The sequence below is a fragment of the Acipenser ruthenus genome, chromosome 3 (assembly GCF_902713425.1).
Source record: "Acipenser ruthenus chromosome 3, fAciRut3.2 maternal haplotype, whole genome shotgun sequence".
NCBI lineage: Eukaryota > Metazoa > Chordata > Actinopteri > Acipenseriformes > Acipenseridae > Acipenser > Acipenser ruthenus.
Genome location: NC_081191.1, coordinates 21,907,038 through 21,931,381, shown reverse-complemented (window position 1 = coordinate 21,931,381; position 24,344 = coordinate 21,907,038). Strand labels below are relative to the sequence as shown.

At 36.7% G+C, this 24,344-nt stretch overlaps 2 protein-coding genes across 2 annotated transcripts in view; one reads left to right on the top strand and one right to left on the bottom strand.

Annotated features, from left to right (window-relative positions):
• Window positions 1–24,344, top strand: part of LOC117394872 (exostosin-1-like) — a 106,656-nt gene that overhangs the window by 69,758 nt on the left and 12,554 nt on the right. The window contains exons 2-8 of the mRNA XM_033993544.3: window positions 8,637–8,730; window positions 11,107–11,214; window positions 13,102–13,221; window positions 14,568–14,700; window positions 15,438–15,556; window positions 17,562–17,657; window positions 20,138–20,227. Of these exons, the coding sequence (XP_033849435.2) occupies window positions 8,637–8,730; window positions 11,107–11,214; window positions 13,102–13,221; window positions 14,568–14,700; window positions 15,438–15,556; window positions 17,562–17,657; window positions 20,138–20,227 (760 nt within the window). The remainder of the gene's footprint in view (window positions 1–8,636; window positions 8,731–11,106; window positions 11,215–13,101; window positions 13,222–14,567; window positions 14,701–15,437; window positions 15,557–17,561; window positions 17,658–20,137; window positions 20,228–24,344) is intronic.
• Window positions 20,638–23,139, bottom strand: LOC131713303 (piggyBac transposable element-derived protein 3-like). The gene is made up of 2 exons (XM_059012715.1): window positions 23,087–23,139; window positions 20,638–21,897 (listed from the first exon to the last, which is right to left on the bottom strand). The coding sequence occupies exon 2, from the start codon at window positions 21,473–21,475 to the stop codon at window positions 20,732–20,734; it is 744 nt and encodes a 247-aa protein (XP_058868698.1). The 5' UTR covers window positions 21,476–21,897; window positions 23,087–23,139; the 3' UTR covers window positions 20,638–20,731.

Below are 24,344 nucleotides of genomic sequence, written 5' to 3'. Positions count from 1 at the left end.
CCGTGGGTCTCACCCTATCCAAATCTTAAAGGACTGCAGGCGTATTTTGACCTGTTTCATCAGTGGCTGGGAGTGGCAAATTTTCAGTGTGTGAATGAGAACACCATACAGAAGCTCATTTATAATTGTTTAGTAAGTATGTTACCTCAAATACAGTACTACAGTTGTCAGTCAGTAATTCATTGCATTCTTAGTAAGGGATTGTAAAACCTAAAACTGTGCATACACTATAGTAGGACAAAAAAAATATCAACTAGGCTTCTATTGTAAAGCTGACTGCACTGGATCTGTAGTTTTGTAGCACACATATAGCTTGTAAAATGGTAAAGGTGCGCAAATGTATTTTTGCATTACTATGCCTGCATTTTGAAAGTGAATTACATCTTCACCTTTGTGGAAATAAAGCTAGATTCCATGGTTTGTGTGAAAGTGGCTAACGTTTTTTTTTAGTTTTTTGGTTTGTTTTTGTATTTTTCTCCACAAAATTCAAGGCCTTACAGACAATCTGACCAGTGTGGCTGAGTTACTGAATAACCCATTGAGAATAACAACAATAAGGACAGTGGGCAAGCCTGTTCCCTCGAACTATAGAATGCTGTTCATTAAAGCACTCTAATGTGCTGCATGCCGTTACCATGGAAGCAACGCTTAAAGATGCAGAGAAGCTGTATAAAGGGGACACCTTTTCACGTAAAAACAATGCAGATGGGGAAAGACAGTTTAGAATAGGCAATCACTTTAAATAAAAATATGAAACATATGTATGCGAAACGTGGATTTTAAAAGTTAACATTGTTTATATGAAAAGCCAATCCCCAATATGGTATAAATATGGGAAGTTCGGAAATACAATTCTACATGCTTTAGATTTAGGTCATGCTGAACAACGTTTTCATGATACTGAAAGCTGTAATGTGGTGTTCATACTCATGAATTGAACACCATGTGTATGGAAGGGTAGAAAAAAATAAACGGTGTAACATGTTAAATTAACAGAAATGTGTTATACATAATGTGTAACAGAAATAAAACACATTTGTTATAAGCTGCGAAAAACTTAGTTACCGAGTTGCAGCTCTGGCTAATGATGGGATGCAAAAAAAAAAAAAAAAAAAAATGTTTTCAATGATTAGCATTTTGTGTGGAACAGATCCAAAACCCTTCCTCTTACGATGTTGGCATTTCCGCACCACTTAGAAAATACTTTAACCTGTGTCTGACTAGAAAGCAAACAGACAGTTCTCAAAAGTAATTGCAGTCCTCCTGTAAAGTGTGGTATGGAAAGTATCCAGAATGTCCTACTGTCTGTATAATAATATGCTCCTGTATTGCAGCTTCAGTACTGTGGCCACCATAATTAGGAAATGGCCTGTGTCCAGGTTTTTATTTATGAGCGGCAATACTTTTTTAACTCTATCTAAAGGCTCAGAATTTGTAATTTTTTGTTTTATTTATTACTATTAATAATAATAATAATAATAATAGGGTTTGCAGTCTTGCAAAATATAATTTTTTTATGTAGTGAGGCCATGAAACGCAAGCTAAAATTGAGGCTAGTATTTTAGCAAATGTTGGCATTTCCCTTGAGTCCTGATAGCAGGTGTGCAAGACATAAAAGATACATCAAAAGCCAATTTGATTTTCTCAGTCATTTGCAGATTTAGTGCTCTCATCACAATTGACTGTTTTCTCTCCCATTGCGCCGCAGATTTCTCCCCCATACCCCCCTATAAAAGAAAAATGAAAAAAAAAAACAGAAATGAGTCTCCTTTGCAGGCAGATGTTATTTCTTCATTCTTTTAAATTACTGCTTCACCTCCGGAAGGTTTGGGATGGAAATACATTTGGTGCTCTAGTCCACATTTACAAAACAACCAGGCCCTTTTCTACAATTGTCAGTCTCTGTCTGAGAGGCATGTGACTGAAAGACACAAAGGGTGGTGTTCAGGTCAGGGCTGAGGTGTGCTAGCGTATCAGGAGAACTTGTCATGGCACCTCCAGGCACTGTGCCTCTACTGTGTAGCCAGTATACCTATCCCTCACCTTAAATTCACAAAAACAACTGTACCTTTCGTAAATGTGAATAAGCACTGTAGCACGTACATACCAACAGTCCCTATATGTTCAAGACTGTCCCGATTTTCCTAGCAAATGTCCCGTGTCCCGATGCATAGGAAGAAAGTCCCGATATTTACCCATAGAAAAAAAATCATTTTGCTGCGTTGTCCTGTGTTGCTGTAGCTCTTGGTGGCTGCATGGTGAGTCTAACAGCACACGCTTCGGAGGACAGAGTGTGTTTGTCTTTGCCCCTCCTGAGTCAGCACAGGGGTGGTGGTGGTGAGCTGAGCCTAAAAATAATTGGACACTATTAAATTGGGGATAAAATAAAAAAAAAAAAACTTATTGTCGACGACTAAATTAAAAAAAAAATCTTTGTGGAAAGCCAGTCCTGCTCTATAAAAACTCTCAAATGAGATTTAGGAGCTGAATTTGATGCAAAATGTCACGTTTTATTTATTTATTTATTTATTTTTTCCAACTCTTGTGCAAGCTAAATACAATCCTACTTGAAGCATTTGCTGTTGTATCCAGTCTGGACAGACTGGATACACAAACAGACTGCATGGATTTTCACTGCTTACTACTTTAGTGGGAAAGCCAGGGTGAACAGTTGTGCAGCTTGTTCATTCCAATGCTAATCAACCTGAAAGAACAGGAGCTACATCAGTGACGGCACCTTTTTATAGTCTGCTCTTGGCAAAAGATATATTTCAAAGAACTGAGGCATTCGGCTCGATTTACAGAAAAATTAACTCACTATCTCTTGGCTAACTTGATGGCTTAAGGAAGGCTTAGCAAGCATTACTGTTGTTTGTGTAGTACAATGTATTATCTCACTGCATTCCAAAAAAGTAATTATCATCTTTACAGTTTGTGTTGCGCTGTATTTTCATGATTTCTCTAATTGCAAAATCATAAAAAAAGGCTTTAGGCATGTTTTGTATTAAAGGCTTCATAAGGCACAGCACAGACTGGAGCCTCTCTTTGACTTATTTTATTTTACTGAAGTCGAAACAGAAAAGTCAATCAGATGTTAGGAGTGCCATGTAAAATGACCATTAACCACACTGCAAAGGACTGCACTTGGGGGGAAAAAAGCTCCTCTCATTTGGCCCATGTAAACAGGGACAAGAGCCCACAGTTAGAGACACTGCAGAATGCAAACAGTAAGGTAACCTCTGCAAAGGATAAGTATCGGGACAAAAAATGTACCTCTTCAAACTTTAGGTGCATTGTACCAGTACTCTTGTGGTAAAACTGGGCCTCAACTGCAAATAATTCTGTGGTTACATCTGAATTTGTGCTCAAGACCCTTGCCATAACCTTCTAGACCAACCAATCAGTGACTGTCGCTTAAAAAGCCCTGGACTGGAAAAGAATGTGCGGGGCATTGCTGATTAGTCATCAAACTGCACTGGAGACTCTGCTGCTCGTGATAATGGCAAATTAGGAATTCCAAGCAGCTGCTTAATCCAAGTGCTGACTGAAATAGGGAGTTGGTAAAGGTGAGAAGGTAGTATCTGAGGAAAATGCTAGCCATCTCTGACAAGAACACGCCAATGGGGCTTTGCTGCTATCAGGTTACAGTCAAGGTACTGAAAAATTGAGACTGCCCATTACCTAAGTTGTCAGAAGAAATGCTATTTGATTGATTTTATTTTTTTATAAATGTAACAGTCTGCACTTCAAGCTGAAGACCATGCATTTAAAAACAGGCCCTTTATAAACAGTTAAACTTCAGTGTGCCCATAAGAGCTGAAAGTATCTTGACTACCTTTATTCTGTATCTACCATCCATTAGAAAGGTACAGTACATTAATGTGATTTAATCTACATAGCGCTTTAGTTGCTCATAACACTTGGACATTTGTTTCAATAACAGGTACTGTATATGAATGATGTACAGTAGCTCTTTAAATAAACACAAATTCTGACTAGGTAGGAAAATCCTATAGCAAGTTTGCCAAGGTTAGTAATGAACCAAAATTGAACACTTATGGTGGAAGAAAAATATATAACAATGGTGAGTCAAAAATAGCAGTGTCCCATATTCATATAATAATATTATATATTAATAGTATACATCATATTCAGCAACACATGGCCTCAGAAACAACAGTGTTATTGGCAGACCATTTAGTTATTCAGGGCCAGTGAGATTAAAAAGACTGAGAGAAATGAACTAAACTAAGTTAATTACTTGTCAGGTGTACATCATTTTAAGAAGATATTTAGAGGTTGCAATAGTAAATCAGGAGGATGCCTAAGGTTAATGTAGCAAGGCAGACATTGTCAGAAGGCACTATAAAATATTACTGCCCTACTGCTATTGCAAACGCAGGTTTGAAAATAAGGCTACCTTGAATCATTCTTTAAAATCAAGTTTATTTTAAAATAATGGCCACCAGGAACTGGAGTTGAAATCCCAGATTCCCAGGTGTTTTGCAGTGAGCGGCTCTTATTGTTGTTCAAAGATCTCCACTGGAATCCATGGTAATGATACTCATCCATTACTGCTTGAAGTGTAATCGATAGCCAGGCTTAGCTCCTGGCATTGACAGAGGTGAGTTATGAACTGCAGTGCATTGATGAGCCTGCAGAGAGAAGACAGGCCCCAGACTTCTGCATCTCCATAGTCCCACTTCCAATAGTCCACCTCTGTGATGGACCACCTTCCAGGTGCAGTTGGATGCATGGCCCAGGTGCTTAGTGATTTTTGGAACTGAAGGTATTTTGGGTAATATTGAAAGCATGCCAGTTTGAAAATTAGTTTGCATAACCACCACTATTAAACTCCATTTATAGACCTTTTCCCCAACGAAACCAACTTGCTGTGTAAAGAAAACATATATTTTTCATAATTCATGCAGACTCCCTGTGTTGTGTTGGTTATGTTCAGGAAGTTTGATTCTTAATTGATCTTTTAACCATTAAGTGTTTATACAGATGACAAAAATGTAAGTGATGTTTAAGATGCTGTGTTCTACATGGTAGTTGGCACAGTGCAAAGCACTTTCCTATATTTGAAGTAGGAATTGTGGTTGTTTTTAAGTGCATTTTATTAGCTTGTCTCTGCCTTTCTTAATATGGGGAATTTCCTGTGGCTGACTTGTAAATTATGATGCAGCAGCTTGCAGGTACATCTTTTGCCAAGGCTTTTTAAAATGTTTCTGTCAATTAGTTGCTCCCATGTGAGCATGTGTGACATATTTGTATCTTTTTATATTCTTTATTTGTGTATCCCTGAGATGATAATCTTGATAATTCAGTAGAGGCAGAAATGGCATACAGAGCCAAGTGGTATAGTAAAACAGTAAAAATTGTTTATTTTGATTTTAAAAATTGCAAATAGCAGCAGTTGTGAACATGCTTGTGAGGAATGGTATCACTGTGTTGAACGTTTCTGGATTTACCAGAAAAATATTTATTTTCGAGAGCGTCACATTCGTCAATAAAATTCTCCCGTTCAAGACATTGATTTTATTTTTTTACTGAGTGAGAAGTTAATGTCCAAGCAGTGTGACCTGTGCATAGAAAACTGAGATTAACAAAATAACACAAAGCTCCTTTCCCTGTGTACGGATTTTGAAGGTCGATCAATTTGCATTTATTTTGAGTCCCCTTTTTAAAATCATATCAGCTTTGAAGTCAGTTTTGAAGTTTAATTAGTACAGCATGGGGTTGTATTTACACTCAGCTGGGAGGCTTCTAATCTGTTCACTGCAACCTTTTCTTGTGCAAATTAGCTGTACATGCTTGTTTAAGCAAATGGGCCTTAGTGGCACATTCTTCCTAATTACGGGGTTTTGAAAGGAAATTGGCTAGCTCCTGTGTTCCCGTTTTTGTATAAAAAATAAAATCCTTTTTTTTTATTTTGTAAAAGGGCTATCGTTAAATGAGAGCGGGGAAATGTGTGTAACTTTTTTTTTGAAGGTTCATTGTTTGTATTTCAAATTATTTACCAACCGCCACAAAGCCTAATAAAAGCAATTTCGATGTTAGATACTTACTTGTACTGTACAGTACATCTCATTCACAAAAACTTTGGGTGTTGTCATTGTGAAAAAAATATTACTCAGTATTTATTATTATTTGTTTATTTAGCAGACGCCTTTATCCAAGGCGACTTAAGAGAGACTAATTTGTTTTTAAAGCACTGAGAAGTCTAAAGTCTAAGTTATGGGTGTGCTCAAAGGTGAGCCGTGGTTAGGCACACTTATTTAAGTAAAACTTTCTCAGCTGTTAACTGGTATGTGCAGGCGATAATACACCACATGTACTGTAAGGGTCAATAATGGGATAAAGAATGCCTTCCCTCTGTCATTTGCAGTATTATTTGCACCCGCTGTGCAATCTGAGAGCCCCTGTAGATTTTCTTTTTATTTAAAAAATACTGTACAGCCCAAGAAATATTTACCATCTGCAAAAAAGCTTGTGTGTCTCCCCCCCCACAAGCAGTCTTTTAATGTGGTGTTTCCACATGATTTCATTATAAATGCATCCCAGACCCAGATTAAATTTGATATAAAAAAAAATATTTCATTTGATATCCAAATAAAGATGCAATATGAACTTCATAACATCTATGATATACTGTATATATAAAAGCTTCAAGCACAATCTCCACTGTCTAAATCTCATTAGGAGTTAGCAGAGCAATCATATGAAAACAGAGTACAGTGAAGACCTAAAAACCTGCCACACTGCCTGCTTTTAGTGGCCTACCTATTTTTTCCCATGACTTTATCAACTACAGCCTATGCACACCAGGTGGAACCAGATTTCAGTCTTACCTCATTAAGTTCACAAGTTGATAATTCAGTTTGTGAGCAATTAAACAATCCACCAGAGAGACCATCAACGCACCCGCAGTTCAGGTGCACTTCCAGGAACTGTATGAAAAGGTGTTGGCAGCCTGCCAGCCCAAGTGAGATCTTGGTTATTCCCACAAGACCTGCCCACATTAATATAGAGCTTATTACGGCCTGCTCAGAGACTCCAGGCCACACCTTTCTGCTCTTTTCAATCAAGTGTCACAGTTTCTTCAGACAGCCTTGGGAGGGTTATTTAGCGATAAACAGAAATAGTAAATTAGCATGTATGTGGCTTGCATGTTTGGTTGCGATTAGGACTCTGGGCTGCCCTGTAGATTATGGAGCCCCACTAGATGTTTTTCATCATCATTTAACTTGAACTGTTGCATTAATGTATATGTAAATAGAGTACATTGACATGTCCTATACAGAATTATTCACACCTTTATTTCTTATTCAATTTTACAATCAGGTTTATCTGAATGACTCTAATCCATTTTAAAGCATACATATATATATATATATATATACACAGACGTGCTCAAATTTGTTGGTACCCTTACAGCTCATTGAAATAATGCTTCATTCCTCCTGAAAAGTGATGAAATTAAAAGCTATTTTTGTATACTTGTATGCCTTTGGTATGTCATAGAATAAAGCAAAGAAGCTGTGAAAAGAGATGAATTATTGCTTATTCTACAAAGATATTCTAAAATGGCCTGGACACATTTGTTGGTACCCCTTAGAAAAGATAATAAATAATTGGATTATAGTGATATTTCAAACTAATTAGTTTCTTTAATTAGTATCACACATGTCTCCAATCTTGTAATCAGTCATTCAGCCTATTTAAATGGAGAAAAGTAGTCACTGTGCTGTTTGGTATCATTGTGTGCACCATACTGAACATGGACCAGAGAAAGCAAAGGAGAGAGTTGTCTGAGGAGATCAGAAAGAAAATAGACAAGCATGGTAAAGGTAAAGGCTACAAGACCATCTCCAAGCAGCTTGATGTTCCTGTGACAACAGTTGAAAATATTATTAAGAAGTTTAAGGTCCATGGAACTGTAGCCAACCTCCCTGGGCGCGGCCGCAAGAGGAAAATCGACCCCAGATTGAACAGAAGGATAGTGCGAATGGTAGAAAAAAAATTGAATACTGATTTCTATAAAATATGGATGCCAATTACTTTTGTCAGTTTCAAGTTATTTCAGAGAAAATTGTGCATTCTTCGTTTTTTGTGGAGGGGTACCAACAAATTTGAGCACGTCTGTGTGTATGTATGTATGTATGTATGTATGTATGTATGTATGTATATATATATATATATATATATATATATATATATATATATATATATATATATGTATGTATGTATGTGTATATATATATATATATATATATATATATATATATATATATATGTATGTATGTGTGTATATATATATATATATATATATATATATATATATATATATATATATATATATATATATATATATATATATAATAAAATTAATTTTCAGCCTTTGTATAATAAAATAAAGGTATTGTTTAAACCAGTGTGTCTCTCTCTCGTGTACTTATATTATTCAGAAATATGTCTCATTTTCCCAAAAATGCAGAATTATATTGCATTTGGCATTAAATACAAAAAAAAATGATAATACAATATTATGTTGACCTGTTTATTGTTTATCAACAACAAGGTGCCATTTTTCAGGACAAAATCTAAATGTCTTTTCCCGCCTCTCGTTGCAGATATGATTATCGGGAAATGCTGCACAACGCTACCTTCTGTTTGGCTCCTCGAGGGCGCAGGCTGGGTTCCTTCCGGTTCCTGGAAGCATTGCAGGTATGGAGATGAAAAACGGACAAGTTTGAGTGAACCAGTGTTATTTATTTATTAATTAAACCATAAAGCCAAACAATATGTTTTGTTAGCCCTTAAGCAACAATTACATAGTCTATTCTCTCTCTCTCTCTCTCTCTCTCTCTCTCTCTCTCTCTCTCTCTCTCTCTCTCTCTCTCTCTCTCTCTCTCTCTCTCAATCTAACACCAGTAATAACTCAAATCACAAAAACTTTTCCTTCTCATGAGTGGAGAGAATATTAAGAATCTTTCATTTGAAGGATACGTGTTTACGGTCTAGTTGTCTTGTTTTGATAGTGTCTGAAAGTCATCTTGTGGTTTGTGTATTCCTGAGTCATGTGTGAATGTTTGTTATTTTGGTCACCCTAGACCATTTTGTGATGGAAGCAACAACTACCAATGCCCAAATTGTAATGCATTTTAATCTTCAGTATTACTAGCCTGGTACTTTGAAGAGAATTGTTTTAAAAAAAAGATTTATTAATAAATAAATGCAACTGTCACAGTGACCCAAGTATTTCAAATATGAGTCATACTTTTTTTCAAATGATCACAACAGTTTGATTTCTGTGACAGCGTATAAGAAATGTCATGTATTCTCTCGGTCACAGACTAGTGACAGGGAATAGAGAAGTAGGCACACTTATCTAGAGACAGTTGTGATTGGCACAAAGCTTAGCGGATTACGAAAAGGAAAGAAACATCCCTGAATGTGTCATCCGTTACTGTCAAGAGAGTGCTTTTATTTGTGCTGCTTTAAGATGACATACAACAATTGCTCTTACTAAAAAAAAAAATGGAAGTGAAAGATGATAGGAACTGCATGGTGGAGGGTTTGGTGCCACTGGTGCTATCATGAGTGGCATTGTTAGACCAAAAAGCTCATAATTGGTCACACAATACTGAAAAAAGGTATAATTATCAAGTCTCTATCATAACAGCATTTTCACAAGTCCCTTCTTATTTTGAGAATACTTTCACCAATTTATCCAGCGTTGACACCATAGGCAGGACTTGGTTTCTTCATCCTGTTCACTGCCTGTGTGACAGTTAATAGAATCGCACCTGACCCCAGACAAGGTCTTATGATATGATAGGATTATGAATGATGCGTTTTAAGGACAGCTTTAAGGATAGAAGGTTTACATTCTGTTTTACAAAAAAAAAAAAAAAATCTGCTGTATCCTGTTACGAATTTGCTTGTGAGTGTTTTGATTAGGAGGTTCTGTGAGTATCCACATGTACAGCTCTACATTGTTGATATTGAATACTGCATTGGTGCACTGATTTAACACGTACTGTGTTTATGTTTTTAATCACCTCTTTGGCTGCATTCTCAAATTCTGAATGACCCAAAACACATTTCAAACCCGGATGAACATGTTTTAATTGTAAACAGAAAAAAAGCAGCTGCAATTTGGTTGTCAGGGGTAACTTTTACTTGGATAATCAGCCAAGAACCATTCAACGGTTACTGCCGGATCTCCTGTGAATACTCTGTGTAGAATATGTTGACTGTATTTACGAAAAGATTAATGACCTGGAACATGTGAATGAAAATATCACAGAGTGCAACAGAGAGCAAATGGTTAGTAATTAGTTCAAAATTTGGATGTCATCTTTGACCTTCTCTTTTAATGCCTATGTTCATTCATCATTATTTTACTTGAGAAGCATTGCAAGTCTTCATTCTGTCTTATCTTTCTGATGCTGAGATGTACTGCTGACCTCTGCCTTTATCTCAAGCTGGCTTAATTATTTCCTTTTTGCTGGTCTCCCTAAAACAAGTATTGCATCTTGCTTTCAATTGTGCTTTCTGCTTCCTGGGTTCTAAGAACAAAATATTGTCATCCTGGTACCTGGGCTTAAATCCGCTGGCCAATAAGCTTGTCTTTTTATTTTTTGCTTTACAGTACATACAAAGCTTACAAGGTATCCTTCACTTACTTAGAAGCTCCTGTTCTGTAAAAGAATGCACCAAGTTGCGAAGAGCCTCTGTCTTATTAAACTAGTATATTCTTAAACTGTTGCATGGTGTTTGATATTGGTTCTCCTCACCTCTGACAACAACCTGCTGCAGTTGATTTCAAGTTGTTGGCCTTTTTCCCCCTCTGCTTTCTCAACTCCTCCTCAAGGGAGTATGCAGCATTTACTAAATGTCCTTTGAGAAATAACATTGTAAAATTGCACATCTTTCTCTGCTGATGGTGCCCCTGTCACCGTCCCTGCTCTACGTTCAGGTTCTCGTTCCTTAGAATTACAGTGTAGAACTTTTCTCAAAGGTTTGGAGTCCCCATACCAATTCATATCCATTTGCCCCCTGAGTTTGAAATGTAATTTTGCATGGTATTGTTTACAGGCTGCCTGTGTCCCTGTTATGCTCAGTAACGGATGGGAGCTGCCTTTCTCAGAAGTAATCGATTGGAACACAGCTGCTGTCATTGGAGATGAAAGATTGTTATTGCAGGTAAGAGGCAACGTTATGCAGACTTCAAAAGTTAATAATGCACCTACTACCATTTTAATGTATAAATGACCGGATTAAGAGGTCTGAACGGACGTTCCTAAATCATGGGGAACTGTAGACCCCATTGTCTGTTTTAGTCGAAGGTATGATAGACTGGCAGAAAACATTACTTATCATGTGCTCCGTAAAGTTGGGAAATCGTCTCTGCTCAAATGAAAAAATACGCTCATGGACATTGTAGCACTTAACTTTAGAATGTTATTTTACATTCTAGGAACGATATTTGTGCTTTTTTTTTTAACAAGTTTTAATATATAAATATGAAAGAACTGAATCTAACGAAGGCGTTTGATTTAAATTGTACTTGTCATATCTGGTCAAACATTTGACTGTTTACCTAATCTTTTGACAGTATAAACTAAATGTTATTATTTCTAGGGATAGTTATGGAAATCACCTCCTTCATACTGTGCAAATAGTTTTAATATATATTTTTGTAATTCTCAGAGAATTTACATAAGCCCCACTTACGAATACAGCATTTGTAAACTCCTTATCTTTTTTAAAATAAATAAAATATAGATTGGTTTAAGTTGGTTCTGTCTTTTTAGGTTTTTCAACAGTGCCCTTAGCATTGTTGCTTATTATTTTTACCCTCTGCCCTGCAATAATGTTTCTGCTGTGCTAGAGAGTGACCCACTCCGTCTTTTCCAGCATTGCTGGCACAGCACCTGAGCGGTCGCCCTGGGAAATGTTTTGTTATGTTACAGTCTCTCATTTCCTGTTTGGGGAATTGTGGGTGTTTTTAATAAGGCCTATTGCAAGATATGTATTAGACGAGCTGTTACCAGGAGATTACTTCCCAGGCTTCAGGCAGTTATTTTGGTGCACTTTTGTGCTAACAATTTTTTTCCTTTTAGTTGTTTTGTTTTGTCTCACCTGCCCTGCTGTGAGTCACTGTTAATGGCCTGTGTGTTACACTTTTTTCAAAAGAAACAATGACAAATGTCTCTTGTAATTGTAAACTCTAATTGGTTGTGTCCGGTCACACGTCCGTGCTTGGTTACAAAATAGGAAATAAATTAAATTAATAGACTGAAAACACAACGTTTGTTACAGATTTCTGATTTTGACCAAGTTTTTTTTTTTTTTTTTTTTGTCAGGCCTTTTTAAAAATGTTCTTGAAAAGTTTTTGTTTGAACTGATATGTTTATAATTTTGCCTAAAATGTTGTAAAAAACATGCAGGCCGAATGCAAGTGTTAACCTATGTGTATAGTGTCGGACAAATTATTGAATATTCTGTATTTCCTCCAGATTTCCATGTACAGTGAAATACATGCTCCAGTAATTTGTCAAAAGTGTTGGAGGGCTTCTTATGATGGCTGATTGGTTACAAACATTCCCAGTACGTTGAAGTTAAAAAGTCTGTGTTTTAAAATTGAAACATGTAGGAAATGCAACAGAAACTAACAACTAAATATGTACCACATAAAAATTTCTCACTGCTGCATGCCATCACCATACCATATATTTACTGAGCCTAAGTGGTCTACATTGGCAAGCAAAGGTTACATTTATAGGTTGAAGAAATGGTTGATTTATGTATTTAACTCAATTATTTTTACCACCTTACTCTTCTTGATTTATTCCTTGTCACAATTTACAACAAAATAGAATACATCAAATTGCTAATGATAAAAATGGCCATATACTAGCTTACTTGACTGGTAGTTGTTGCTTGCCGTCCAGTGCGTACCCTGCTTTGGCACGGGAAACATTTATTTTGATCAGAACGTACGGGAGGGAACATCCCCCAGCAACATGAGTTTAATTAGGTTTTTGTTTCAATCAATGAATCACTGACCGTTACTGTCTTGTCTTACAGATCCCGTCAACAGTCAGGTCCATCCATCAGGACAAAATCCTAGCACTTAGACAGCAAACACAGTTCTTGTGGGAGGCATATTTCTCTTCAGTGGAGAAGATTGTATTGACTACTTTAGAGGTAAGTAAGAGGCTATTGGTAGCTTTCACTGCAATATGATACGCTGGTGAATAAGGAAGAAAAGAAGGATTTTGTCATTGATGTCCTTGAATGGAGGGGAAAAGCAACAAAAAAAAACAAGATTTTATTTGTGGGATGTTTTTAGGGTTTTCTTCAAATTGGAAACGTCATTTTCTTATTGTCTTACCATGACTCAATGGCTTAAAGTATCGACTTGCAACAGTAGGAGGTTGGATAGTTTCAACTTCTACTCCATGAAGCTAAACAAAAATGAAAAAACAAAAGTTTGTCTGCAATTTACTGATACATTTTACTGTATTTGACGAGATAGACATCCTAGATTGTACCTGGCCACTAAAAATTAGTTTGGCTTTTTACTGTAGTCTAATCTTCTTTTTATTATTATTATTATTTTTTTACTGCTTGAAGTAATTGTGTGATGTGTTTTCAGTTTATAATCCTTTACCGTACCCAATTTTATATAAGTCATTTTCTTTTTGTTAAGCAATTACAATGCCAGTCAACTGTTAGAAAATGGTTGCATAATAATGAATGCAGGTCATTGCAGTTCAGTGATGAACTGTCATTCAAGACTAAACAGGTTTGAAAAAGAAAAAACATTTTACACATTTTCTGGAAGCTTTGATATCGTTGGGAAAAAAGGCATTAAGTGTATTCTCGACCAGTACTTGATTCAGGCACCAGCCTAACTGGTATAGAATATTACACAATTTCTGCTTTCCTTTTTCTGGAATATCAACAAACCTTGTTCTTGGCTATATGACATGCATACAATCTCTATCTCAATTTAGCAGTACATGTTTATTGTGGTTGAATGGCCAGCTGAGCTATACATTTGTTTTGCCATTAACAACTTCCCTCAGATCTATAGGACATAATGTGTAAATCCTATTCATCTGCATGATGGAGATTACAACGATCATGACTTATTCATAGCCACTTTATGTTTCATTATAGATGTATGTAGATATTGACCTTAGGAGTGCGTATTTAATAATGCTTAGTAATATGTTAATATGAATGGTGAAATGTGAAGTACTGACAGTGGCTCACCTGATTGTTCTCATACTGTCCTTTTATCTTCAGTGATATACTGATTGTGTAGCATATGTAATTTACTGATTTTGTGTAGTTCTGTCCAGCTTCTCCTCGAAATATCTCAATCACAAAATTTGGGGTTAGCAATTTGTTCCAATAACCCATTTAATTTCCGATAGGGAATCATTAAAATGGTTCTTTTAAAGTAAGTGAAAAAGTAAATGTAATGCTATTTTCCACCAAAATGCCACCTACTTTTAATATACACATTTATTTTCCTTCTGCAGATCATTCAGGATAGAATTTTCAAGCACATATCACGCAACAGTTTACTCTGGAACAGCCACCCAGGGGCACTGTTTGCATTGCCACAGTATTCTGCATATCTTGGAGAGTTCCCTTTCTACTATGCAGATCTTGGTAGGTGTTGTGAACCAAGTGCCCTCGTATCTTTAGTCGCTAAAGGATTTGGTACTGAGTGTCAAATTGAAGGAAATACAAATATTACTACACAAGCTGTGAGGTGCTCCACTCCCAGCTCCCAAATATATTACTTGATGGACTTGGATAATATTGTAGAGGATGTTGTTTCATGGTTTTTTTTTTTTTGTTTAGTTTTTTTAGTGTTTTGTTTGTTTAACTGTTCTAGACTATTGTAGGGTTCTTTTTAATAACTTTTTAGAGGATTTTATGAGTATCAAACTTGAATGTATGCATAAACAGAACTCATCAATAGGGCAGCAGTGTGGACTAGTGTTTAGGGCTTTGGACTCTTGACCGGAGGGTTGTGGGTTCAATCCCAGGTGGAAGACACTGCTGCTGTACCCTTGAGCAAGGTACTTTGCCTAGATTGCTCCAGTAAAAACCCAACTGTATAAATGGGTAATTGTATGTTAAAATAATGTGATATCTTGTAACAATTGTAAGTTGCCCTGGATAAGGGCATCTGCTGATAAATAAATAATAATAATAATCAATTAAATTTGTGATGGAGGCCCAATATTTCAGCTCCTCAAAAAGAGTGACTATTGAAAGGACCAAAGTAGTGTTTACAAGAACTTCTGTTTCCAAAGGTTCTGTTATGACGTTGTCTTGTTGTTTGTTCTACTTGAGACCAATAAAGATTGTGTGATCATTGACCTATATGTGTTTTTTAGGAATCAAACCTTCAACCAAGTTTACTGCAGTGATCCATGCAGTGACTCCACTGGTTTCTCAGTCACAGCCAATTCTGAAACTCCTTGTAGCTGTCTCCAAGTCCCAGTACTGTGCACAGGTAAGGTCCAGTGAGGAGAGCTGTACCAGCATGTCATGTTTTTCTTTTGTCTTAATACTGACATAAAGCTGTGAGCATTTGAGACAGTTTCTTAGAATGTCTTCTCTTATATATATACAGTATATAATATATATATATATATATATATATATATATATATATATATATATATATATAGAATTTACAAAAAAAGCTAGTTCCCTTTTATTTGATAATTTCTTGATCTGTCTTTTGCTCAGGTACTCCCTTGCGTTACAGCTGAAACATCCCCAAATTATAATACACTCAAAAAATTCCCTTATCAAACACCATCACAACTGAACAAGTGGTTCTCTAGATATATACAACACTTTGATGTGAATGGATATACATTTATACCCACCCTTATCGTTGATGGGGATGTGCAAAATTGGAAGCTGACTTTTTTTTAAAATCCTTATTGAAGAAATGGAGTGAAGGGTGCTGCTCATTGGAGTACAAGTGTGAGCTGTCATTCAAGAAGCAGGTTAAAGAAACACAGGACAAACTTATTTACTATCCCGTTTTACCATAGCTTTAAATAATTTGGCAATTGTTTTAAGAGAAACTGTACTAACACCCCAAATCCTTACTGATAATTTACGTATACTGCACTGAAATAGCTTCAAATGAAAAACTCATATCAAGTAACCTAGTACACTGTTGCGTGACTCTTAAATGATTTATTCATAGTCACTTATCCATTTCCTGAACAACAGCAGCAATTGCAGAAACTGATTTTTACAGGAGATTACCAGGATAAAGCAGTTGTAAACCTAACTCAAATGTCATTCATTTCTGGGGTTATGGGTAATGTGTTCGTTTTATTTATTTATTTTTTTATTTTTATAACAAAGTTATTTTGTAAAATATTTACATGTTTATATGGTATTAACCTGTCTGTGGTGGTATTTAGTTGGAAGTATTCAAATCGCAGAGAGAGACGACCCCAGTGTTTCTAACCATTAGTCCCCGTTATATCAACCCTTGTAGAGATCACTCTAAAATATCTTAGATTTTTCACATTATTTTATCTTAAAGCTGCAGCCATATGTTTTGTATCAAGTGTTATCTATTCCAGTGAACTTCACTGAAATATTAGAAAACTTCTGAAATGGATGTGCGGTGTATATTCAGCCTGTCCTGTTGGAATGGTGTGTTTGACATTTGACTCATTAATCCGCGTAGTCCCTGACTTTTTGGAATCTGCTATCATTGAAAAGAGGCTCCTATGTATACAACAAAAAACAAACCCATTTGATTAATGTTGCCTATCTGGAAATAATTGTGCGCTCCTCCTCCTCCTCCTCCTCCTCCTCCCCTCCCTTCTTGAAGACTTGCTTCTGCAGCAGCCAGGTTATGAACATCATATCCAAGCTTGTAGATTAGGGTAGCAAAACAAAAATACAATAGTGGGACACTGCTTCTTTTACATACCACTTCTCATCCCCCGCAGAGGAGGAGATTGCCAGCGATGGGGCTGTAGTGGAGACGATCGTACATCCTTACTGTATACATGTACACTTTACATATATCTGGAAAACAGCTTATACAACTGTGATTAAACTTGGTATTAACATTACTTAACATACGTTATTGAAAGTATTAGACTTAGGAATATATGGGGATGTCTTTGTGACCTAGGCATTTGTCCATTTATAATGTCAGTTACGTTTTTGCATAGATCTATAAAATAAAAATAAAAAACATGCTTATAAGTGTGAGGAAATGTGGTATTAACAATATTTAGCGGAAGTTATTTCACATACTGTTAATCGGCCACTTTAATAAACGTTACCATGATACAGTACTAACCCCTTTGCCTACTTCTTTTTTAAATACCTCTTCACTTAAACCGTCATTGCCTACTCTATACTATACTGTACATAGTTGATATACATCATGGTCATCAACTGATGGCTCTAATTGTGAATTTACAGCTGATGCAGGGGATGTATGTTGCTGACCATACTTTTATCTTTTTCAGATTATTGTTTTGTGGAACTGTGACAAGCCTTTGCCAGCCAAACACCGATGGCCACCTACATCTGTGCCTGTCATAGTGATAGAAGGAGAGAACAAGGTAAGAAGAAAAAAAAAAAACTCAGCCATACAGTAAACTGGAGAGAGCTGTGTGCCATGGGACTCTGCACTCAGAATTAACATCTCATCCTCATGGCCTAGTTTGACATGCCTATATGAGCCATCATGGTGTTTCTTAGTGTTGAAAGCACAGACTCTGCTTATGAGAAGTTGAGTTAGTGGATAACCTCCTTTCTTGATCTTTTGGGGGAGGGGGGGTGTGAGAGTTTTTACTCTTGGTTCCCAACCTCCCATTATTAAGATGAAAATAAATGTATCTAGAACTTGAGTGTGTATAAAGAGCCAATGGGAGCTGGAAGATTCTTATGCCATTATTACCGTGGTAATGTATTGTTTTCTTGCTTAAGAACTGTAAATTCAGCAAAGCTGCAATCTGTGTATTTTAAAAAACAGCCTCTCTGCAAAATGTGGTTACTCCAGGTGGCTAAAGGATTAGGGAATTCGAGATATGCAAAGTACAATGCAAAGCAGAACTACTGTGTTTGGTTGGCTCGCAGTGACAGCCATAGTGGTTTTGCTTTTGAAATCGTAGAAGTGTGTTTTCAATAGTCACTTACATAACTGAACGATAGATTTCAGAATCCTGTGTATTTCCTTACACTTGAGATAGATGGTGGGTGTTTCTGAAGGTTAACTGAATAAGAAGAATATTCTAAAATTACATTGAAGAGCATCTATGAGTGAACTAAAGCCACCACTTGGCTAAACAAAACAGGACAAACAAGCAGGGGTATAACATACAAGTACTGTGTTTAACACCCAGCTCTGACCTTACAATAAAAACTGTTTTACACTTCATTTTAAACAACAAGGCACTTCACACTGTTCATTTCCAGCAATTTGCTGAATAAAATGGAGCAAGTGCCCAAAAATACAAAAATTAAGAGCTTATTGTTGCTCATTTTATGTTTGTAAAATGTGGATTTTATTAACAATTGGGGAGAGTGTTCTAAGACATTTATAACTCAACCCAAGAAAGTTGTAACTGTTCCTGGTTGACACACATTACTGTACTGTAGTTGTAATGGAAACTAGCATTGGCCCTCTGTTGTGTAGGTTACTGGGCACCAAAAGGGTAAAATGGTGACGGCTCTTAAAAATTATTACAATTTCTTTAACATATTTTCTAAAAAGCCAGTGATATTCTGTTGAGAATTGAAAGGCTACTTTCTCAGGAATCATATGAGCAGTTTATTGTAAAAGGCTCTGCACGGTTCTCTGGTTGTTCCAGATGGGTGCATACAGCAGAGTCTGCTTGGCAAAATCCAATTTTGAGCTGCAAATGAGTCCAGGGAGACTGCAGTGTCTGGCTGTCTAGTGCTTTATGCAGCTAAAGAGTTCGTTCTTCCTTTACGATCAGTGTTTCTATACAGCTGTTTGTTTGTTCAGTATTGAAATGCTTGTATTATAACCATTTCACAGTTCCATAAGTGCATATCAAAAGGCAATAAAATAACAACTTTTATATACGCAAAGGATATTCTTTAAGATGCAAATAGAAATAGAAATCTTAAAAGAGAAAAAAAAAAGGCTGTACGATATAATGCCCTCATGTGGAGCGACTTGACTTAAACAAATTGAGATGAAATAAATGTGTGTGTGTGCTGGGTTTGTCCTGGATGAAATTGCACCTTTTTTGTTTTTGTTTCTTTAAGTAGTATTGATTGTCAAGCGGATGAAGTAGCAGCTTGGTAGCTACTGTTGAAGATACAAGCCTACAATACGAGTAAAATATCAGCTATGCAATGAATAGGAATATATACATAATATATCACACACACACACACCACTAGTGTTAGAACAGAGGTTCCCAACCTGTGAACCCTGAATGATCCCCAACATAATGCATCTGCATCACACTCCTACTGTAGGTAATCCATTATACAGGGGTGTGCCACCTAAGGTCCGTGGTTCAACATACAACCCCTACATATAAGCCCATACTACAGGGATAATTAATAAGGTAAGGCAAAAAAAAAAAAAAAAAAGGTTGTGTAATTTCTGTTTTAAACAAAAATGTGACAACCAGGACAGAACAATTGCACTGAGATAATTAAACTTAACTTATTAATTAAAATTGCACATTTATTATCAAAATCCAAGAACACAACTTCTTACAACCGAGCCATATTGTAGGGGGGTAATGCATCCCCTAGGGGTGTCACATGTTCCCTTAAATTAGTTTAGGTTGCCCCAACCCCCCACCCCCATGTTAGAGAATATATAATTTAGTTGCACAGCGCCCTCTACTGCATTCTCAAGGGAAATGCAGAAAGTGATAACTGGTATTACTGGAGCTACAGAAAAGTGGTGTCATTTTTAAATGTGGTCCATTGCCACACATGTGTTTTTCTTTTTTTCCCATTGTTTTTATTCTATAGTACATTTCATTCTGGTTAACTGGAGGTGGAGCGTGAATACAGTCAATGACTGATTTTTTTTTTTTTTTTTTTTCCCCAGATCATGGGCAGTCGCTTTCAGCCTTATGACACTATACTCACCGATGCTGTACTGAGCCTTGATGAGGACACAGTACTGTCAACCACAGAGGTTAGTATGAAAGCAGGTCAAAAAATGCACCTCCTATTAGGCCTTTTTAAACTAAAAACATTATGAAAACATTGTTCTTGATAACCAAGCCTCTACTCCCACATCCCCTGAAAGTCAACTGAAGTCAGAAAGTGTATTTCACAGGCATTGGATTTGAGCATGGGCACATACTTTAAATCAGGTTATAAAATGTAAGTTTTATAAAAATAAATATTTTTAAAATGTATCCAGAAGCCTGACACATCAAATAATAGCCAGAAAATTTAAATTGAAGTGTTTATTGGACCCTTTGACAAAATACAAAAAAAAAAAAAAAAACAATATCATTTACATATATGATATTTTTTTTGTACCATATTGGATTCATCAGGCATTTATGGCAATTTATTGATCACAACAATGTTTATTTTAGAAACACAAACAAATATTGTTCATTGCATTTGGAACATTTCAGTTGGTTTGGTTCTTTTTTTTTTTAAAAACAGGAACCTTTTTACAACCTTTTTATTTCGCCTTGTGGTAGGCAAAAAAACAGTTTCTGTCCTTGTTCAGGCAAAGATGGACTTTACATTTCCCACAGTAGACATGTGAGAAGTGATTGCCTGTGCAGTGCTTGCATCTCTGTCGGGTTTCCCATGTTGGGAAATGATCAATGCCATCCTTTCTCACATCAGGAGGCACACTGGAGTTAGGCCTTTTACGGGGGGGTGTTGCGTCCGGTTCTGGAGAGGATAGTGGTCTGCCACACTTGATTTTGCCCTTTCCTGCGCTTGTGAGAGAAGTGCCAACAGAAGCCTGAAACCTTCGCAAGGTCATGGGTTTCATCCGGGGCTCCAGTTTCTTCTGGTCTCTTCTGTAGAGGTTCCATGCATTGATGACTGCCACTGTGACAGTGTGCCACCAAATGTACATATACCATCTTCGGGATTTGAAGCTGAACTTGTAAAGTGCACACAGCATATCAAGGAGGTCAACACCTCCCATGAACTTGTTGTATGTTTCAACAATGGCTGGTCTGGGAACCATTATGTGTGTTTTGGATTTTCGATCCCAGCGTTTCACATTTCCCACTGGTTCGATGCCAACGAAAGAAGAAAGTAGGTTTACAGCTTTGTTGTCAAACCATCTTACAATGATGTTGTTGTCCTGGTTTACTCTGAAATCCATTGACCCTCTTCCCTTTTTCTTCAAATCTTTTTCATCCATCATGTTGCAGTCTTTTACCCTGTTCATTCGGAGTGTGCCCATGTAGTGGATTCCTCTTTCTTTTAGGTGTTCCACCAGTGGAACTGATGTAAAATAGTTGTCTGCAAAAACTTTGTGATTTTTTTCCTGCTGGAAGGGTTGATGTCATTTTCAGGACAACATCTCCACTAACACCAACATCAGATCTCTCTTTGTCTGGATTTTCTGCACCTTGACAAACATCAAAATCAGAAAGAAAGCCACTTTGTCCAGCACGTCCCCACATCTTGAACCCCCATTTGTGAGGTTTTGCTGGCATATAGACACGTAGATGAGATTTTCCCTTGAATGGCACCATCATTTCATCAACTGCATGACATTCTTCAGGAGGTATGCAAAGAAATGGTTCTCGTAGGTTTTGTAACCATGGCCTGAGTTTCCACAGTTTATCTTTCTTCTGCATCATCAGACACATTGAGGTTGTCCTGAAAGTGAATCAGTGTCATCAATTTCAGAAATCGATCTCGAGACATCACATCACAAACTGTGGGGTGCTTTGTCTCCATCTCCCAATAGGCTCGTACATTGGGCATCTGTACTAACCCCATGTGCATGTGCATATCCAGAACCTGCTCAATTTCTTTGGCAGTTGTGTTCACTGACTCCCTGTTTCTGTACACTGTACAAGTTTGTTTGTTCTGCAATTTCCTGTAGCATTTCATCAGTAACAAACTGTTTGAAATACATGTATGGCGTCCAGTCACACCTGTCTTCTGAGGCTTCCTCAACACATTCATCAAAATCAACAGCTGGAGGTTCAAATTGTACTTTTCTCCACCTGTATTCTTTCCTTTTCACTTTGCCCCTTGCTAACTGCTTTGTTGTTGTGTCCTGTGTTGTTGTTGTTGAGCCCTCTACTTCTGCGCTCATCTGGTCTACACTTTCATCTTGCAGTGCTGGGCCCTCTACTTCTGCACTAGTCTGGTCGACACTTTCATTTCGCAAGTCTTCCTCATCACTACTATCTGAGCTTCCCTCAGTAAGCATTGCATTAGGAGTCCATTCCTCATCATCATCATCCTCATCTTTCCCTAACTGCTCTATGTCACTTGAATTGCCATCCATAATCATGCTGATGACATTTTGAACACTGTACTTCTTTGCCATCTAAAAATACACACAAAAAACTAATGATTGTGTACTCTGAATTTCTTCTCTGAATTGGTCAATATAACATACAGATTATGATAGCCAAGGAATTATTTTAGTGAAAATTGATGAGAAAAAGACAATTATTAGCAAGTGAGCCATTGCAACATCCAAGTGATTATCATGAGAGCAGGTTGCATATATAAAAAACACACATAAATATCTCAATTTCCACTCTAAATATATCTTAAGATGACATTCCAATCTTTAATTAGTTTAATTAAATAATCAAAACTGTGTATTTGGCATTGTGGTAGGCATAAGGCAGATTGCATCATGAAATGCAATACAATGACGATTGAGGGATTTATTACCTTATATACCTGCTGTATCATATTTGATACACACATTTTCAACACGATTTTACTATAAAATAAGGTACGAAATATTAAGTAATTATAAGTTGCTTCAATACAGTAAATATTCATATTGAAATATTACTAACAATATAAATGTTATTCTTACCGTAACTTTTTCAAAATTAGCAAAGATTTCCCTGCCAAAAACTTGTGAGTCGCTACATGAAAGCAGACATTTTGGATATGGCATTCAAAGGCCCGCTACTGCCTGCAGTGCACGGATGATCCACCAGAGGGCAGAAGACATGTGTCAGATTGCATACAACAGGTTTTTCAGGAAAATATTGTTCATGTTGACAACGTAGAGGTCTCAGAAACTCATGTAGCAAATATGATACAATTGGCGTTTTAATCCATTTCTTAGACAAGCATCCCTTTTACCCATTTACAGGGGTGTCAAGTTTGGAGCAATGCCATGCAGCATTGCTTACATCATGCATGGTTACCATGTTAAGAAAATATCCTTACTGAACGCATTGGATAATCGGGGTCCGGTTGTACTAAAGGGATCCGATCCCGGATCCGGGCTCAGATGTTGATCTTGATCCTAGTTGCATTGTACTAAACGGATCAGTGCTCAATCTGGGCTCAAATCTGAGCTCAAACCTGATCTTGCTTTTGAGCAGGATCAGAACTTGTTCCCACTTTTGAAAAATTGAGGAACTAAACACAGTGATCAGTTAACGTTTTAGAAAACATTAAGCAACAATGCATTTAAAAGTAGCTGTAACAGTACTGTATTAAGATAATATCAATTAGAAAAAAAAAACTTTGTACAATACTAGTTTAGTTGTGTTTAGCTATATCTGACATTTCTGTTTTCGCCGTATAGCTACAGAAAAAAATAGACCTGACTGCGTAATGAAGTTTCATAAATATTATTTCTACGTTTTCTGTGTTGACAAAGTCATAATGGCGGTCTCATGGTATCGGTTACAATTAAGTCAATAATTAGATTTAACGTTGTAGTTTTTTTTTTAAATGCATATCATTCCCCCCATTCCTTTTTTTCTCAATAACTTAAGCTTACCTTTTGACAGCCTCAATCTCCCCCTGTCTGTGACATTTTCCAGTTGCAGCTGTCTGTCAGCACTTGATTACATTTGCTCAAAATGTGTTGATAATTTGCCCTGAACCGACGCTGCAGCTACATGTTTGTGTGTATGGAGGCTATAACGCTGTCAAATATCTGTGTCCGTCAGAAAATACACACGGCCATGATTACGGTAACATTTATTAAAACATTTTAGAAGTTAAAAAACAAAACAAAACCAGATACTGGTATTAATATACTCGATCTGTTTTTATAGAATCGCTGGAGTTTTAAATTATACATGTACAGTAGTTGCTTCTAATTCAGGTCA

Excerpts from the sequence above, each read along its gene's own strand:
- LOC131713303 (XM_059012715.1), bottom strand. The coding sequence starts at position 21,475 with ATGGGCACACTCCGAATGAACAGGGTAAAAGACTGCAACATGATGGAT.